This window comes from Erinaceus europaeus, chromosome 15 (assembly GCF_950295315.1).
Source record: "Erinaceus europaeus chromosome 15, mEriEur2.1, whole genome shotgun sequence".
NCBI classification, from domain to species: domain Eukaryota; kingdom Metazoa; phylum Chordata; class Mammalia; order Eulipotyphla; family Erinaceidae; genus Erinaceus; species Erinaceus europaeus.
Window position 1 is genome coordinate 74,173,780 of NC_080176.1, and position 17,177 is coordinate 74,190,956.

Here is a 17,177-nt window from a genome sequence, read left to right on the forward strand (position 1 = left end):
TGCTTCCGTGAGTTATTGACAGCGGGTCTCTGACAGCTTCATTCCACTTAGGAAATGGATTCATTGCAGGGCCAGCGTGGTGGGATGTTGCAGAATTCTTCTCACCCCGAAGGGAGGCACGGGCATTGGTGTCGGTACTAGGCTAACAAGCCACTCTCGCCAGTGCCATCAACGAGTGATCCCAGGGCTGGGATTCAGTGTTGCTCAGTTGGGGTTCACTGGGTGTCACTTGCTCTGTGTCTGTGTGCTGTTCCTCAGTTCTGCTGATCAGCACTGACCTTGGGATACACCTGTGTGTGGGCTACACGGTTCTCAGGAGCCTAGTTTCCTCGTGGAGGAGGCTGAGCTCAGATTAGGCACTTTGCCTAAGCCCTCATCAGTCCTTTGTGGCGCTAGACCTAGTGCTCTGTGTATTTATGTACATAGTGACAAATACCTATTCAATAAAAAATTATGTATAAGAGTAATGATGCTGAAATTTTTGAAGTTGGGCACTGTTTTGCTAATAAAGACCACCTGGAAGTCTCTCCATTCTTAAAACAACTCAAGTACTTGGCTAACAGGAAGTAACATCTATTAAATGCCTAGATGAACATCTTAGAAAGTTACATTCTAAGAAAGTGGCAGGAGAGGGGTGGGCGATTTCAGTAGGGTGCATGCCATGAGCCTTGCCCCCTGGAAGGAAAGCAAACCCGATAAATTCCCAGAAGTTGAGCACACAGAAGACACTGAAATCAGAATAAATGGGCAGCGGATGATGCTGTTTCCTCCAAAGAAAGCTGGATCGTGTGGTGGAAGAGGGAATCCGTGAAGTGGAGGGTAGGTAGATTGTGAAGAGATTACCTGGAACACAGCCCAGAGGAATAGGTGAAAGATGTTAGAAGAAAGACAAAAGAGAAGATGACCTTGAATAGAACCTACAGGAAGGGAGTAGAGTTGGAATGGGTGAGTGAGGAATTCTAACCATTGATGAATCATGAGTGCTGCTTGAAACTCCTCATTGGGACTTGCTAGTCCAACTCCAGTCATTAGGTGCAGATGCCTGGCGTGGGAGGCGTGCACTGGAGGAACAGGACCCAAAGCAGCAAGTTAGAGCATTCCCCCATGAATTCTTGGGCCGTCCCATTTCTTCTGTTTAGCGGGAAAGTAGTGGAGAGGGAGATGGAAAGAAGTTCCAGTTACTGATGGCATCTCAGATGTTGGACCAAGAGGGCTGGAAATGAGAGAAAGAAGCTCAGATGTGAAAGTTCAAACCTAGGTGATTCTGAGATTCTTCTTTCAAGATTTAGACAACTTAATGGAGGTCAAAAGGAAATGCCAGCTATGGGAAGCTTGCTCTTTGGATGTATATGCAAGATTGTTTTTTGTTGGGAGTGAGGAGAGGGGTACCAGGTAGAGCACGCACATTATGACATACAAGGACCAGGTCCCTGCCCTCAGTGGTGGGGGGGGGGTGATTCATAAACATTGGAGCAGTGCTGCAGGTGTCTGTCCCTCTCCCTTAACTCAATTTCTCCCTGTCTTTCCAGAATAAATAGGTCATTATTAAAAAGGGTTTATTGAACAGGGTTTTTTTAAAATATTTTTTTACTCCCTTTTGTTGCCCTTGTTTTATTGTTGTAATTGTTGTTCATTGTCATCATTGTTGGACAGGACAGAGAAATGGAGAGAGGAGGGAAAGACAGAGGGGGAGAGAAAGACACCTTCAAACCTGCTTTACCGCCTGTGAAGCAACTCCCCTGCAGGTGGGGAGTCAGGGGCTCGAACCCATCCTTACGCCGGTCCTTGCGCTTTGTGTCACGTAGCACTTAACCCACTGCGCTACCGCCCGACTCCCTGAACAAGGTTTTGTTTGACTATCTGCTTGAATGTCTTTATTACCAAGTAACAGTCATAAAGAATGCTAGTGTGCTATGAAGACTTAGAAAATGAGAAGATGAAAGCCTAGGCTTAGACACTTTGCACTCTCCCTTCAGAATTTGTTTTCTACAGGTTGTAGGCTTACACTCTGGTAAATATTAAGAGTATCTGCCTTCCCCTCAGATGCTAGAAAGATAGCAGATTGTAGCTCTTAAAGCCTCCTTACTTCCTTACTTTCATACTGAGGTCGATTCATGCCCTGCTGAAATGCACCCTGGGGGCTGATTTGCTCTTTCTTTGCATTTGGGAAGTTTCCTCCCTACCATGTTGTAAGGCAACTCTTTGGATGTGATGAGGCGAGCTTAATATCTCTGCAGAGACCCTCTTTGTCTGCTACTGGAAACATGTTGACTAGCTGCCGTCCCGTCTCTTGTCACTTCCCCACTTCAGAATAGCCTACCTTGCCACAGGGTTTGGAAGTGAGGCTGAGTCTGAGTGTTCCCCAAAGCAGTACTCTCTTCACACCTATTCATTCCCCACCAGATCTTAGCATTTTAGCAGAGACAATAGTTTAGCCTGTGTTCTGGGAGTTAACTGACTTCACTGCAAAGCTGGCATGCCCAGCGTTTGACATATGTAAATGGGTGCTAGCGGAACACGGCCCATTTAAGATTTACCTTTATTTCTTTTTTAGTTTTTGTGTATTGGATAAAGGAGAAATTGAGAGGGAATGGAGGAGGTAGGGAGGGGGAAAGAAAGCTTCACCACCTGTGAAGCTTCCTCCTACTACCCCTTTCACTGCCCTCACAGGTGGGGGCCTCGGGTTTGAACCCAGGTCCTTGCACATTGTAATATGTGCACTCTACTGGGTATACCGCCATATAGCCCTGAAAGGGTTTACCTTTTTTTTAAAATATTTTATTTATTTATTAATGAGAATGATAGGAGAGAGAGAAAGAATCAGACATCACACCAGTACATGTGCTGCCGGGGGTTGAACTCGGGAGCTCATGCTTGAGAGTTCAGTGCTTTACCCATTGTGCCACTTCCCGGATCACAGGGTTTACCTTTAAGGACATTAAACATGGACAGTGTACAGAACTGCAGACTGGAATAAGAGAGAGGTGTTCAGGTTAGTGGGGGATATTCTGCCCCCTCAGAACTGTCAGGCTGGGGGAGCCCCCTGGCCCCCTGGAGCAGAGTGGTGAAGAAATGGGTGTGGGAGGAGAATGACAGGCAGCGGGAAATGACCCTCCCACCCCCCATGACCCGTATAAAAGCTGGAGGTCGAGGGAGCCCCAGAAATATCTAACGTGGACGTGCTGTGCACAGGTCCACACAGAGAGGAGCCTGGGGGCTAGGGCATCAGGCAGTGAGTCCTCTTATTTTATTCTCAGGCTATTTCCTAGAGCAGGGAACTCTGTCCTCCATGGCCACCTTTCCTTTCCAGTTTTTCCTTTCTCCAGGTTTATCTCAGAATCACACCTTTTCTCCCTTCCTTCCTTCATTCCCTCCTTCCCTCCCTCCCTCCCTCCCTCCCTTCCTTCCTTCCTTTCCTTCAGTGTTATCGCTGGGGCTTGGTGCCTGCACTACAAACCCACTACTCCTGATGGCCATTTTTTTCCCCATCTTATTGGATAGGATAGAGTGAAATTGACAGGGGAGGGAGAGATAGAGAAAGGGAGACAGAGACACCTGCAGACCTGCTTCACTGCTCATGAAGTGACCCCCTGCAGGTGGGGAGCTGGGGGCTCAAACCAAAAACCTTGTACAGGTCCTTGCACTTCATACTATATGTGCTTAACCCAGTCCACCACTGCCTAACCTGTCCCACCCCCACCTTCCTTCCTTCCTTCCTTCCTTCCTTCCTTCCTTCCTTCCTTCCTTCCTCCCTCTCTCTCTCTCTCTTTCTTTCTTTCTTTCTTTCTTTCTCCAGGAAATAGCAGAGCTTTTCCCAGAAAAATCTTCCCTGCCACTGTCTAAATTTTTGAGGTCAGCCCTGACTCAGAAAGCAGCACTATCTGGATCATGTTCCACAATATTTAGAGAGGGTTTATTCAAGTTGGCCTGCTACTGAACAGTTGTTAGAGACAGAATTGTCAGGGACCTGGTCTGTAAACACAAGCCCTTACAAGGCTGTACTTCAGGGAGGGAACTCTCATTAATGGCCCACCTCATCCACCACCCACCCACTCAGCAACAGGAGGTGTGGGGGCTGGCCCAAGAGTTACTTTCTGCCCTTCTAGTCAGCCCTTCATGGACTCAACTATCTCCTGGGCATGACCATCATTTATGTGACCAAGAAAGAACTGGAGAGATAACTATCTGCTCGTTGAGAGGTTGGAGCAGCCTTGGTGGATTAGGAGAAAAAGCTGAGTGGGGGTGGGGTGTGGGGAGGGTGGGATGAGGATGGGTCTCTCAGTATCTCAGCCATTCCTACTCTCCCTGACCCTCCCCCCCAACTCCCCATCAGCCTCCCCTCAGCCACAGACTGACCACAACTTAACCAGAGCAATGCTTCTCTGACTCTCAGCAGGTGTTTGTTTATAAAGAGTCAGGGAAGGCTTGGATGTGCCCTGGCCACAGTGGGCGTGTTGACTTCAGGGGAGTCCCTTCGTGAACTTGTGGCTTGTGCTCTCGTCCTTGTGAACTGCTCGTGTAAGTGGGAAGAAGGAAAGTCTAAGGGAGGAAAGGGAGTGACCACTCCTGGCCTCTGTGCTTCTGGGGGAATGAGCCTGCCTTCAGTGAACCGCACCTCCTATTTGATCCTGAGATCTAGTGATGTCATCCTGATATTATGGGACATTTCAATGCTTCAGGTCATGCTTCCCTGGGAACTGGAGCAAGGCATTCCCCAAGAGGGTAGAGTGGGCAAGAAAGATCAGTGAGCTGGGGGAGGGGTCACGGTGCTGCATATTACTGAATTTAATGAATTGATCTTTAAGAAAAATTAGGAGCCAGGTGGTGGTACTCCCAGTTGAGATCACACGTAACGATGAGCAAGGACCCAGGTTCAAGCCCCCATTCCCCACCTGCAGAGAGGAGGCTTCAAGAGCAGTGAAGCAAGTACTGCCGTGTCTCTCCCTATTTCCACACCCCCCCCAATTTCTACCTGTCCTGCCAAATAGAGGGGGGGGAAGGCTGCCAGGCGTGATGGATTCCTTGTGCAGGCACCAAGCCCCCATGATAACCCTGGTGTCAATAAAGCAGAGAAAGAAAGAAAGAAAGAAAGAAAGAAAGAAAGAAAGAAAGAAAGAAAGACACAAGGAAGGAAGGAAGGAAGGAAGGAAGGAAAGAGAAAGAAAGGAAGATAGACTGGGCGCTGGGAAACAGCTCACCTGACATTAATCTATTTCTTAGTAGAGGAAATTTCTTGACTGGGGGCATAGCTTCACAGTAAGGCACATGTTTTACATGTCAGATTCTGGGGTTGAGTCCTGGCAATCTTTTTTTTTTTTTCCCTGTAAAGCACAGGACTCTCATGCCTGAGTTCCCAAGTTTCATGCCCTGTACTGCATCTGTGAAAGCTTATCTGTGTTCTAGTCTTTCTCACACTAAAAAGTCAATCTTTAAGAAATATTTTATTTGTATTTATTGAGAGAGAAATTGTTTTATAACAATATAATAATATTAGAAAGAAAGCGAGAGGGAAGAGGAGATAGAGAGGAGGAAAGAGAGAGACAGATGCCTGTAGCATTGTTTCACAACTTGTGAAGCTTTCCCCCTGCAGGTGAGAACCAGGGGTTTGAACCCAAGTCCCTGAGCACTTTAATATGTGCACACTAATAGGTGTGCCACTGCCTAGCCTCTGAAAAGTGAATCTTTCAAAAGAAAAATATACTTACCCTAAAGTTTTGTTTTGTTTTTGTCATCAAGGTTGCTTACTGCTGGGACTTAGTGTCTGCATGACTTCTGGAGGCCATTTTCTTCTTTTGCTAGGTGAGAGACAGGAAGTTCCTCCTGCAGGTCTTCCCATGTGGTGGCCTGGGGCTCAAACCCTTGTCCTTAAGCATGGTAATATGTACATTCTACCAGATGAGCCACCGCCCAACCCCTCGAAAGCACATGGCTTTGTTTTTCTTTATCACCATTACTAGAACTGACAGATATGGCAGAGGGACTAGTGGCAGAAGCTAGGGAGCTTCTAAAGATTTTTTAAAGAAAATCTTTCCGGAGAGAGAGTATTCACAGCAGGAGAAATCCAGAGCCATGTTCTCTGCTTCTGGAAAGCAGAGATACAACTGTAATGTCACCATCACCAACATTGTCTCCATCACCACTGAGGTCTTAATGTCAGCCTCCCCCCCACCATGTGCATTCTGAGCCCCCCACATGTGAACCAGGTTTTTGTTTGTCGGCAATCCAGCTCTTCGCATGGGGCAGGGGTCGTTCATCCCTCCCACTCCCTTCTCAAGTTCAAAGTCACCAACCAACAAGTTAACTTGCAAAATACATCCCAACAGTGACGGAAGAGCCCTTCTTGGCTTCCCATCTGTCCACATTTCGCTAGTGGTGCTTATAATCATTCTTGGGCAAAAGCCAAGTGTTGCCACTTCACCTCCTTGGCATATGTCTACAATCCAGAGAGAGAGGAAGACAAAACTCTGAAGCTGAGCCCTGCCATGTTGGTGAGAACTATTAATCTGCATCACTAAAGGGCGCCAGGTGGTCAGCGGCCCCCAGGCTTATCTTCCCGGACAAGTACAAACCGTGTATCAATCAATTTCCACGGTGTGTGCAGCTGGGCTGCTCTGCAGGTGGCTGAGGACACGTGTCTCAGGGAGCAGCAAAGTCACATTCCTGACACCTTGTAAACTGGGCTGTAATAAACATAAGACTCTGTCTAGTAGGGGAGTTTTCTCCTAACAAGAAAAGAGACAATGATGGTTCTGTCTTTCCTGTTTTGTCTGCTTTTTAGCCAGTGGCCTTTTGCTTTTTCTGCCAGAAACATCTCTCTCCAGTGCATCCAAGACACAGATGAGTTCCTCTCAGACCTGAATTCAGGGACACCCAAGGAATATGCGCTAAGAAGTAAGTGGGTTTGGGGGTGGGGAAGAGGGGGTAGGTAGATGGTGGTGCACCTGGTTAAGCACACATGCTACCATGCACAAGAAGCTGGGTTTGAGCCCTGGCTTCCCACATGAGCCTCTTTGCAGTGGCTGTGAATGGACTTCAGCACCCTAGTTCTGCCTATCTCCTCACATTCTTCTCACAATTTAAGGGACCCACACCTGCCTGCCAGAGAGGGACAGGGTTCAGATTTGTCTTTAGTGGGCAGATGTCTCAGGAAAAGAATTCATTGTTGATACTGTTGAAAATTACCAAGCAGGGGAAGTGTAGAAACACATTCTTGGGCTGGGCAGTGGCACATTGGTTGAGCACACATGTTACCATGTATAAGGACCTGGGTTCAAGCCCCCATCACCACCTCCCTACACAGGGGGAAGATTGATAAGTGGTGAAGTAGTGCTGCAGAAGTTAGGAAGAGTTCTTTTTTTTCTTTTTTCTTTTGCCTTCATGGTTGTTGCTGGGGCTCAGTGACAGCACAGTGACTGCTCCTGGAGGCCATTTTTTTCCATTTTTTATTGAACAAGACAGGAAGAAATTGAGTAGGGAGGGGGAGAGAGAGGGAGAGAGACAGAGAGACACCTGCAGACCTGCTTCACTGTGTGTGAAGCGACTCCCTGCAAGTGGCGAGCTGGAGGCTCGAACCCCTAGCAATGGTCCTTGTGCTTGCTACTATGTGTGCTTAAATTAACCCAGTGCACTACCGTCCAGCCCCAAAACAATTCTCATCTAATGAAGAGTTTGGTCTTCTGGTTAATTAATTCTGGTTAGAATTAATCCCACTACCTCTATTGCCATCTGCAAAAATTCCTCCTCTCTCCTCCATTTTTAGTTCAACTTGTAAATCCAAGTACTTCTCCCCTATATCGGTTCTGTGTTTTTGTAATTCTCAAGACTGTCTTCATAATGTTTCTCCCAGAAAATTCAGGCTGCCCTGCGTTCATCTACCCAACAGGCCAGAGGAACCCACTTTTTTTTTTCCACCAGGGTTATTGCTGGGGCTTAGTTCCTGCACTAGGAATCCACCATTCCTGTCAGCCATTGTCCCCCCCCCCCATTTTTTAATATGACTAGACAGGGGAAGAATTGAGAGGGAAGGGGGAGATAGGGAGAGAGGAAGAGAGGTACCTGCAAACTTGCTTCACCCCCTGTGAAGCGGCTCCCTGCAGGTGGAGAGCTAGGGGCTCTAACCAGGATCCTTGAGCTTCGTGCCATGTGTGCTTAACCTGCTGCACTACCACCCAGCACCCAACATAGTACATTTTTAAGGTCATCATCATCATCATTCTACACTGGATTAAATATCTGCGTTTAATGAAATAGGGAAATGTATTTTCAGTGAATTCAATAGTCATCTTTTAGAAGAGTTGTTTATCAGTGAGAGAGAGAGAGAAAGAGAGAATCACTCTGGCATATGTGATGCCTAGGGTCACACTTGGGACCTCATGTGTTTAAATACAAAGCTATAACCATTGCACTACCAGACTATCTTTTTCATTTTCTTCCTCCTCCTCCTCTTCCTCCTTCTTCTTCTTTATAACTCTGAGAAAGAGAAATTGCAGCACAGTTGTACCATCTATGATGTTTTCTTTGTTATTGTCTCTTTATGATGGTAGGGACTGAACCAGGGCCTCACGCATGCAGATTGTGTGCTGTGCTCTACTGCTGAGGCACCTCCGGAGCATGAGGCTCTCTTTGCATAACCATTATGCTATCCACCTGCCCTGCAACCTTTTCCTTTTCCTTTTACTCCTTGGGACAGAGAGAAAATGAGAGAGGAGGGGATGATAGAGAAGGAACAAGACACACATGTACCCCTGCTTCACCACTCTAGAAACTTTCCTCCTGCAGGGAGGGACCAGGGATTGAACCTGGGTTCTTGCACATGGTAAGATTTGCCCTCAGTTGGGTGCAGCACCTCCTGGCTTCCTCAAATGACCTTCTGCCTACCAGGTGCTTTGGGCAACACGTAGTTAGCACCATACAGGTAGGCACCATGCTGTCGATTACAAGGCAATGATGATTAAATTCTAGTTTTGTTTTTTCCTAGCACGGCTAGGCCTCTCTCATACACGATCTCTTTGATTCTGGATCATTGTCTTTATTCTTTTTATTTCGGGTAGAGAGACACCGAGAGACATACACAGAAGAGATACCATGGTACTTGAGCTTCTCCCAGTTCTGTGATCTCTCCATGTGATGATGGGACTTGAACCTGGGCTGCCCTCATAGGAAGGCAGGTGTTCTGCCAGGTGAGCTACTTTCTGGTCCCAGCTCTGGTTTTGCAGAGTCTCCAGTATAACACAGCAGTCTGGCAGGTGTGTCACAAGTAACTCCTGTGACTGCTGACCATGAAGTTTCTGCTGCCACCAACTTTGTGTGACCACCAGGTTCCAATTTTAAAATGTAAGACAATTAGTCAAAATCTTTCTTCCCCCTGCCTCAACCCAGCTTTTAGTCAGCTTTGCTTTTGTAAATAGCACATGCCATCACCACTGCCTGCCTGAGAACAAATGTGTCTGCCAACTAGCCAGGCAGAATTCAATGAGCTGTTTTTAACCTTTGAGAAATGAGAACTTGGAATAACTAAATAAGCACTGTGGGATTCAAACTAGCGGGTGGGATTAATCATTAGTTTCTTCTCTCTGTCCCTCCCTCCCACGACAATCATAATGTAGTTTGATTTGGATGGTGCCCAAGGCCACCAGCTCAGGTTCTTGACATAAACTCATTAAGGAAGAATCTGGAAAAGGGCAACTCGTCCATCTGAGTCCATCATCAGAAAGGAAGCAAATATGATGTGAAAACAGAACCTTGGCTAGACAAACCACAGATCCACTTACAGCAAAATGCAAATTGGGAAGGGGGCCAGGATGAGGTCTTCCTCAAATGAAGAACTGGGTGCCTCTCTCCATATCTCCTTCACCTCAGGACGGAGACAGGCTCCGGAATTCCATAGCTCTCTTTTTAAGATTTATTAATGTATACTATTTTTGATTGCCACCAGGTTATCGCTGGGGCTCCGTGCCTGCATGATGAGCTCTCTGCTCTCAGTGGCCACTTCCTTCTCTCCTTCCTTCCTCTCTTTCTTCCTTTTTTTTTTTTACTTTTTTATTATATTTATTTATTGGAAATAGACAGTCAGAGATTGCTAGGAAGGGAGAGATAGAGAGGAAGAGAGACAGGGAGACATGTGCAGCACTGCTTCCCCACTTCTGAAGCTTTCCCCTATAGGTGGGGGCCGGAGTCTTGGACCTCGGTCCTTGCATATTGTAACGTGTACTCAATCAGGTGTGCCACTACCCACCTTCTTCTTTTTGATAGAGACAGAGAGAGATTGAGAGGCAAGGGGCTGTTAGAGGGGAAGAGAGAAAGACACCTGCAGCCCTGCTTCACCACTGGTGAAACTTCTCTGTAGCTGGGGACTATGGGCTTGAACCTGAGTCCTTGCAGATGGCAATGTGCATGTTCTGCTGGTCCCAGGAATGATGTCTCTCTCTCCCTCTCTTTTTAAAAAAATTTATTTATGAAAAATATAGGAGGAGAAAGAACTAGACATCACTCTGGCACACGTGCTGCCGGGGATCAAACTCACAACCCCATGCTTGAGAGCCCAAAGCCTTACCACTGCGCGACCTCCCGGACCACTGATGTCTCTCTTAATTTCATCTCCTTCAACTCTGACAATCCCAGATCCTCAAGCTGAACTTCTGAGACTTCAGGGATGGAGAAGTGAATTTGGAAATCATTTGGTCTATTTCAAATAAATGCACTCAGGTTTTAAGTAGCTTTTTAAACTTATTTACATTTAAAAATCATCTTTATACTTATTTTTTATAAGAGAGAGGCCAGAGCACAGCTCTGACAGAATGTAGTGTTGGGGATTGAACCTGGGGCCTTGGGCATGCAAATCCCGGTTCAAGCCCCTGACGCCCCACCTGCAGGGAGGTCACTTTACAGGCGGTGAAGCAGGTCTGCAGATGTCTGTCTTTCTCTCCCCTTCTCTGTCTCCCCTCCTCTCTTGATTTCTCTCTGTCCTATCCAACAACAATGACAGCAACAACAACAATGATAAACAAGGGCAAAAAAAAAAGGGAAAAAATGGTGTCCAGGAGCAGTGGATTCGTAGTGCAGGTACTGAGCCTCAGCAATAACCCTAGAGTAAAAAAAAAAGAAGAAGAAAAAAATGAACTTGCTCCAGAGGTCTTGCAAAACTGGATTAAACTGTGTCCTTAAAGGTGAGGATATATATATATATGAGGATATTTATTTATTTATTTATTCCCTTTTGTTGCCCTTGCTTTTTTTTTTTGTAGTTATTATTGTTGTTGTCGTTGTTGGATAGGACAGAGAGAAATGGAGAGAGGAGGGGAAGACAGAGAAGGGGAGAGAAAGATAGACACCTGCAGACCTGCTTCACTGCCTGTGAAGGGACCCCCCTGCAGGTGGGGAGCCGGGTTCGAACCGGGATCCTTATGCCGGTCCTTATGCTTTGCGCCACCTGCGCTTAACCCGCTGCACTACAGCCCGACTCCCGTGAGGATATTTTTTTTCTTGACTCTGAGGGAAGAAAGAATAGCTGTTGAACTTTACTTACATAGTTCCCACTGCCAGAGTTCTGTGTCCCATCTCCTTCATTGGAAGCTTCTCCCCCCCTCTATTTCATAGAATAGAAATTGAGAGAGGAGGGGGAATAGAGAGGGAGAGAGACAGAGAGACACCTACAGACCTGCTTCACCGCTTGTGAAGTGACTACACTGCAGATAAGGCCATGAACCGGGATCCTTGTATAGGTCCTTGCGCTTCAGTACTATGTGTGCTTAACCCAGAGTGCCACTACCCGACCCCTGAAGCTCCCCTATTTTTTTTCCTTCTCTGGGAGTATGGATCAACATTCTTTATGGTGTGCAGAAGGTGGAAAGTCTGGCTTCTGTAATTGCTTCTCTGACCAACATGGACATTAATAGTTCAGTCCATACCCTCAGCCTATTTTATCTTTTCCTAGTGGGGTAGGGCTCTGAAGAGGTGAAGTTCCGGGACACACTGATGTGATTGCCTGTCTGGGGAGGTCAGGTTGATGTCAGGGTAGTGTCCGCAACTTGGTGCTGAAAGGCAGTGAGATATAAAGCAAATTGTTCAATAAGCAGGAACCCAAAAGTAAGAACAGAGCAAATGAAACTAGAGGTCTTCATGTGGGAAGAAGCTAGGAAGCCTATTTTAGGTATGTTCATATGACCCACGACTGTAGTAATTTTTGCTCTACCTGAGCTAATAGGCAGGTAGACTAAAAGTATTGTCCAGGAAGATGGTGTTGGAGTTGAGAAAGCTGGATCAGGACAAAGAGTAGCTCCCAACATGGTAGCTCCCAAATATGAGGAAAATAAATAAATACCATTAACTGTTAACCCCATTGATATGACCTAGGGCCTATGTCTACTCATGTTTGCACAGGGGCCTGTGTAACCTCTGAGTCCCTGTCAGTCTAAGTTCAAAGTCCATGATCACAGCTGGAGACATTCTAGGCTGCACTCATGTCAGGACCAGTCTTCCATGAGTGGCAGAGCAGGTTGACCCAGCCTCCCTTAGGAGAAGGGGCAGTCGCTACCATTACTGCCCTACAGTGAGGACAAGGTCCTGGAGAGGCCCACAGGAGGGGTTATATGTATATGTATCTCTATATCCTCTAAAGTTTGTTGTTTGTGTGTTTGTGGGACTCAGGGCCTGAGGGCGAGAGGCTCAGGGACTGAGGGTGAGAGGCTCATAGATTGGTATGAGGGAGCCCTGGAAGCTAATGGCATCCCCTTTTCTTTCTCCTCCAGTGTATGATTCAGCAGGGAAGCTAGGGAGCGCTGTTCTGAGTGGGAACACAGCAAGGTTGGGAGCCTACAGCGAGTGCCTCTCTGTGCTCAACCCCTCGGGGCGCTTCCGAGGGCAGTACTGCAAGCTGCACATCTTGCAGGTGAGCCCGGGGCCGAGCATGCTGAAGGGCCATTGGCCTCACCTGCTGGGAGCCTGGGGGTGAGGTGGGGCAATACAGATTTTGCCCGGAAGTCCAAGGTCAAGTTTCACCTGCAACTTCCAGAGAGAACCTGGAATCCTCTACGACTTGCTTGGTGGCTCCCTTGGACTCATCTCAGACTCAGCCCCTCACCAGAACCTGGTGGGGTTCAAAACCCTTCTGTTTGGGTTTCTGTGGGCTCCCCCACTCTCCACAACCAAACTCTGCTGGGCCCCCTTGCTGCCAACACTTCTCAGTGCGACTCAAAGTCGGTGCTCCCAACCTTGAACTTCAAACTTCTCTCCTGTCTTGGGATGACCCCAGAGGCAGTGGGCTTCCGGAACCCAGAGCCCTGGCCCAGAGACCCAGCTCCAGGACACAAGAGGAGGCTGTCCTAGGGGTGGGTGGGGACGGCTCTGACTTGAGCAGCTAACTGAGATCACAGGTCTCACTGTCTTCAAAACTTTCCTGGGAATAAACTAGGAAGAGCACAGCGTCCATGTCCACAGGCCACACAGCCCTGAAAGAAAGTCTGCATTGCCCATGGCTTCACCAGAGAATCCCAAGTGCTCTGGGAGAAATGCTAGAACACGGCTTCACAGTGGGCCGGGCGGTGATGCACCCAGTTAAGCGCACATAGTATGAAGCATAAGGACCTGTGCAAGGACTTAGGTTCAACCCCCAGCTCCCCGTTTATAGGGAGAGATGCTTCACAAGCAGTGAAGCAGTGCTGCAGGTCTCTCTCTTCCTCCCTTCCCATCTTCCTCATCTTTCTCAATTTCTCTCTGTCCCATCCAATAAAATGGAAAAACTGGCCACCAGGAGCAGTGGATTCATAGTGCTGACACCAAGCCCCAGCAATAACTCTGGAGGGTAAAAGAGAAAATAAAAGAAAAAGTCTTCCCAGTGGCTCACAGAGGGCAACACAACAGGAGGCCACAGGCAGAAGCTCACCCCCTCTGCCTCTCCTGGGAGGATTCTGTGAATGACTGTCTGTGGGTTTAATCAGCCCTTTCCTATTTTCAAAGCAGACTGATGGGGATGGCTTTGATGTCTGAGCAAAAGGTCAGGCCCACACAGTTCTGCCAGTTACAGGTGGAGAAAGGGCATCCCAGACATTGTGATTTAGAATGTGGTCTTGACTTTATTGGGGTTGGCATTCTAATCATGGGCCTGCTCTACTAATGGCATTTTTTTCCTCCTTCACGCCCTGTGTTCCATCCTGCAGAAAGGGCAGCTCGGCAGGTTGGTTGAAAAATCAGAGGTGTCACACTATGAATGGCCTGGGGTATCACACAGAGCGGCAAGGGAGCAGAGCCTCCCACACCAGAGCCTGCGTTGTAATAATTGGCTATGTCGAACATACCTCTCCAGTTTTGTTTTAGAGATCAGTTTAGGGCCAGGAGATAACTTGCCTGGTAGAGTGCATGCCTTGCCTGGTGGGAGCAGCTTACAAAGCAATGGAGGAGCCCCCTCAAGTGGAGGGGTGCTAGGGTCTCTCCCCCCCCCCCCCCCCGCTGTGCTGCCGACTCTGAGGTAACAGGACGCTGTGGCTTTGTGCTTCCCAGGACGGAGCTGAGTACACCGTGGGTGTGTGCGTCCCTGACTCCTGTTCCGAAGATGACGTGACTGTGATTTCTCGGCTGGGTAGGTCCCAAAGGAAACCCGGCCCCCGTGGGAATACTGTCCCTATAGATGGCAGACAAATACTTACCTCTGTGGAGCCAACAATCGCCATTCCTTTGGGTCTGTGTGGAATAAACTGATAAGGGAGAGAAATGGGGGCTGGGAGAGGAAGGGAGTTGATGGGAGGAGGAGAAAGACAATGAAGACGAGTGGCTGCTGGGTCTTGGTGTGGCACAGTGTCCCCTGGGAGGGGCTGCCGAGCTCACAGCTGCCAGCTCTGGCGGGTGGGGTCACGGGCTGCTTTGAGGAGCTCAGTCCCCAGCTCTCTCTCCTCCCTAGAAGGTGGCCTTGCTTCCTCTCGGTCACCGCCTTCTCCCAGAGGGGACTTCTCAGTGAAAACTCAGGGCTGGTTGGAAGGCTTATGACAGGGAGCACGTGTGTGGGGACCTGGGTTTAAGTCCACGTGGGAGCCCTGCTGCATGAGCAGTGCAGCAGCACTGCAGTTTCTTTCCTTCTCTCTTCCTCTCACCCTTAAAAACAAACAAACAAACAAAAAACATCACTGGGAATGGAAGAATCGTGCAGGCGCTGAGCTCTAGTGATAACCCCTGTGGGGAAAAAATAAAAATGAAAATAATTAAAGGAGGGCTTATTATGACCAGCTGGAGGTGCCCTTCTACCCCGGTGTCACAAGGGTTTAGCAGCTCTCCTGCTGGCCAAGCACCTGGCCTGTAAACTGTGTGTGTGTTTGATGCACATATCAGCTTTGACAATGTTTAAATTAATTTATTCTTTTGTGTTGCATCCTATGTCGCAGTATTACACACCTTTACTAAAGTCTTCTTATACACTATGGACATTGGAGATTAATTTTTTTTTTTTTTGCCTCCAGGGTTATCACTGGCACTACAAATCTACTCCCTCTATCGACCGTTCCAACTCTCTCTCTCTCTCCCTCTCACTCCCTTTAATTTTATTCAGCAGGACAGAGAGAAATTGAGAGGGGCAGGGAGAGAGAGGGAGAGAGAAAGACACCTGCAGACCAGCTTCACTGCTTGTAAGGCGTCTCCGCCATAGGTGGGGAGTGGGAACTTGAACCAGGTCCTTGCTCAGGTCCTTGTGCATCGTACTATGTGTGCTTACCCAGGTGTACCACTGCCTGGTCCCCAACATTGCTGTTAATTTCCACTATCCTTCATTGTCTTCTGCATTTGTGATAATCAAGCTAGGTATGAGTCTGTTGTCTGGACAGTCAAACATTTTAAGGGCTGTTAAAAAGAAAACCAAACATCAAACATATGATCTGGGAGGTGGTGCAGTGGATAAGGCATTGAATTCTTAAGCATGAGGTCCTGAGTTCAACCCCTGGTAGCACATGTACCAGAGTGGTGTCTGGTTCTTTCTCTCTTGGTTTTCCACCAAGGTGGAGCTCAGGGCCTGCATGGCTTCACTGCTCCTGGTGGCCAATTTCTTTTCTTTTTAATTAAAATTTTATTTATTGATTGGATAGAGACAGCCAGAAACTGAGAGGGGAGGGGGAGACAGAGAAGGAGAGAAACAGAGAGACACCTGCAGCCCTGCTTTACCACTTGTGAAGTTTCCCCTGCAGGTGGGGACTAGGGACTCAAACCCGGGTCCTTGAGCATTATGACGCGTGCTTAACCAAGTGCGCCCTGGTGGCCATTTTTTCAGTCCTCTAGATAGAAGGAGAGAGAGAGAGAGAGAAGGAGAGAGAGAAGGAGAGAGAGAGAAGGAGAGAGAGAGACAGAGAGAGAAGGAGAGAGAGAGGCAGAGAGAGACAGAGAGAGAGGCAGAGAGAGAGGCAGAGAGAGGAGTGACATAGCAGTACTATTCCGTAGTTCCTGAAGCTCCCCCCTTAAGGCATTTCTCGATAGTATCCAGGGCTCGAACCTAGGCCTTTGCACAGGTCGACCTGCACACTCTACCAGGTGAACAACCTGCTGGCCACCAGGCTTTTAATTTTGTTTGTTCATTTTGTTTTTTGAAATGCTAGATAGGAACGCTCTTGGCCAAGTGTGTTTATGGTAAAGCGAAGCACCCTAACGTACTTTTTCTTGTTCTCATGACAGACACTTTGCAGTTCAGAAACGTTTCCTTCGTGGCTCCTTCCCTCTCTCTGTTTGCAACAAACTCTTCCTCCTCACCCCGGAGGAGTGTGGCCAGCTGTGCTGTGGGCAAGTTCCCCCTGGACATGTTTGCATCGATGTGTCTGTGAGTGCAAGGGTGTGTGTATGGGTGCGCCCCAAGTACAGAGGTACAGTGTGTCTGGGGGGGGTTCACCTTCCAGCCCTCCATCATACCTGCCACTGAGTTTACATGTAGTGACAGGGGGGAAAGAGGTCCCTTCCCTGGGTGGAGTTAGAGTTCAGGGCCACTGACAAAGGGCATCTGACCTCTAGATACACCTGTTCTCTCTGTGATAGAAAAAAGAGCTGCTTCTTCTGTTTGAGGCGTTGCCTGTTATTTTTATCTGTACCTTGAGTGGTTCCTGAGGGCCCACGTGGGAATCGTTTGACAAGCTGTTTGGCTGAAAAGCTTATTTATTCTCCACCCGTTTCAGGAAACACTCTTCACTTTCATCACTCTGACACCAGAAGCAAGGATT

The 17,177-nt window shown here is 47.9% G+C and overlaps 1 protein-coding gene across 1 annotated transcript in view; it reads left to right on the forward strand.

The window, feature by feature from the left end:
- Positions 1-6,725: 6,725 nt before the first annotated feature.
- Positions 6,726-17,177, forward strand: part of LOC103118817 (O-acyltransferase like protein-like) — a 33,456-nt gene continuing 23,004 nt past the window's right edge. The window contains exons 1-4 of the mRNA XM_007529027.2: positions 6,726-6,891; positions 12,747-12,886; positions 14,494-14,572; positions 16,642-16,783. Of these exons, the coding sequence (XP_007529089.1) occupies positions 6,741-6,891; positions 12,747-12,886; positions 14,494-14,572; positions 16,642-16,783 (512 nt within the window). The 5' untranslated portion in view covers positions 6,726-6,740. The remainder of the gene's footprint in view (positions 6,892-12,746; positions 12,887-14,493; positions 14,573-16,641; positions 16,784-17,177) is intronic.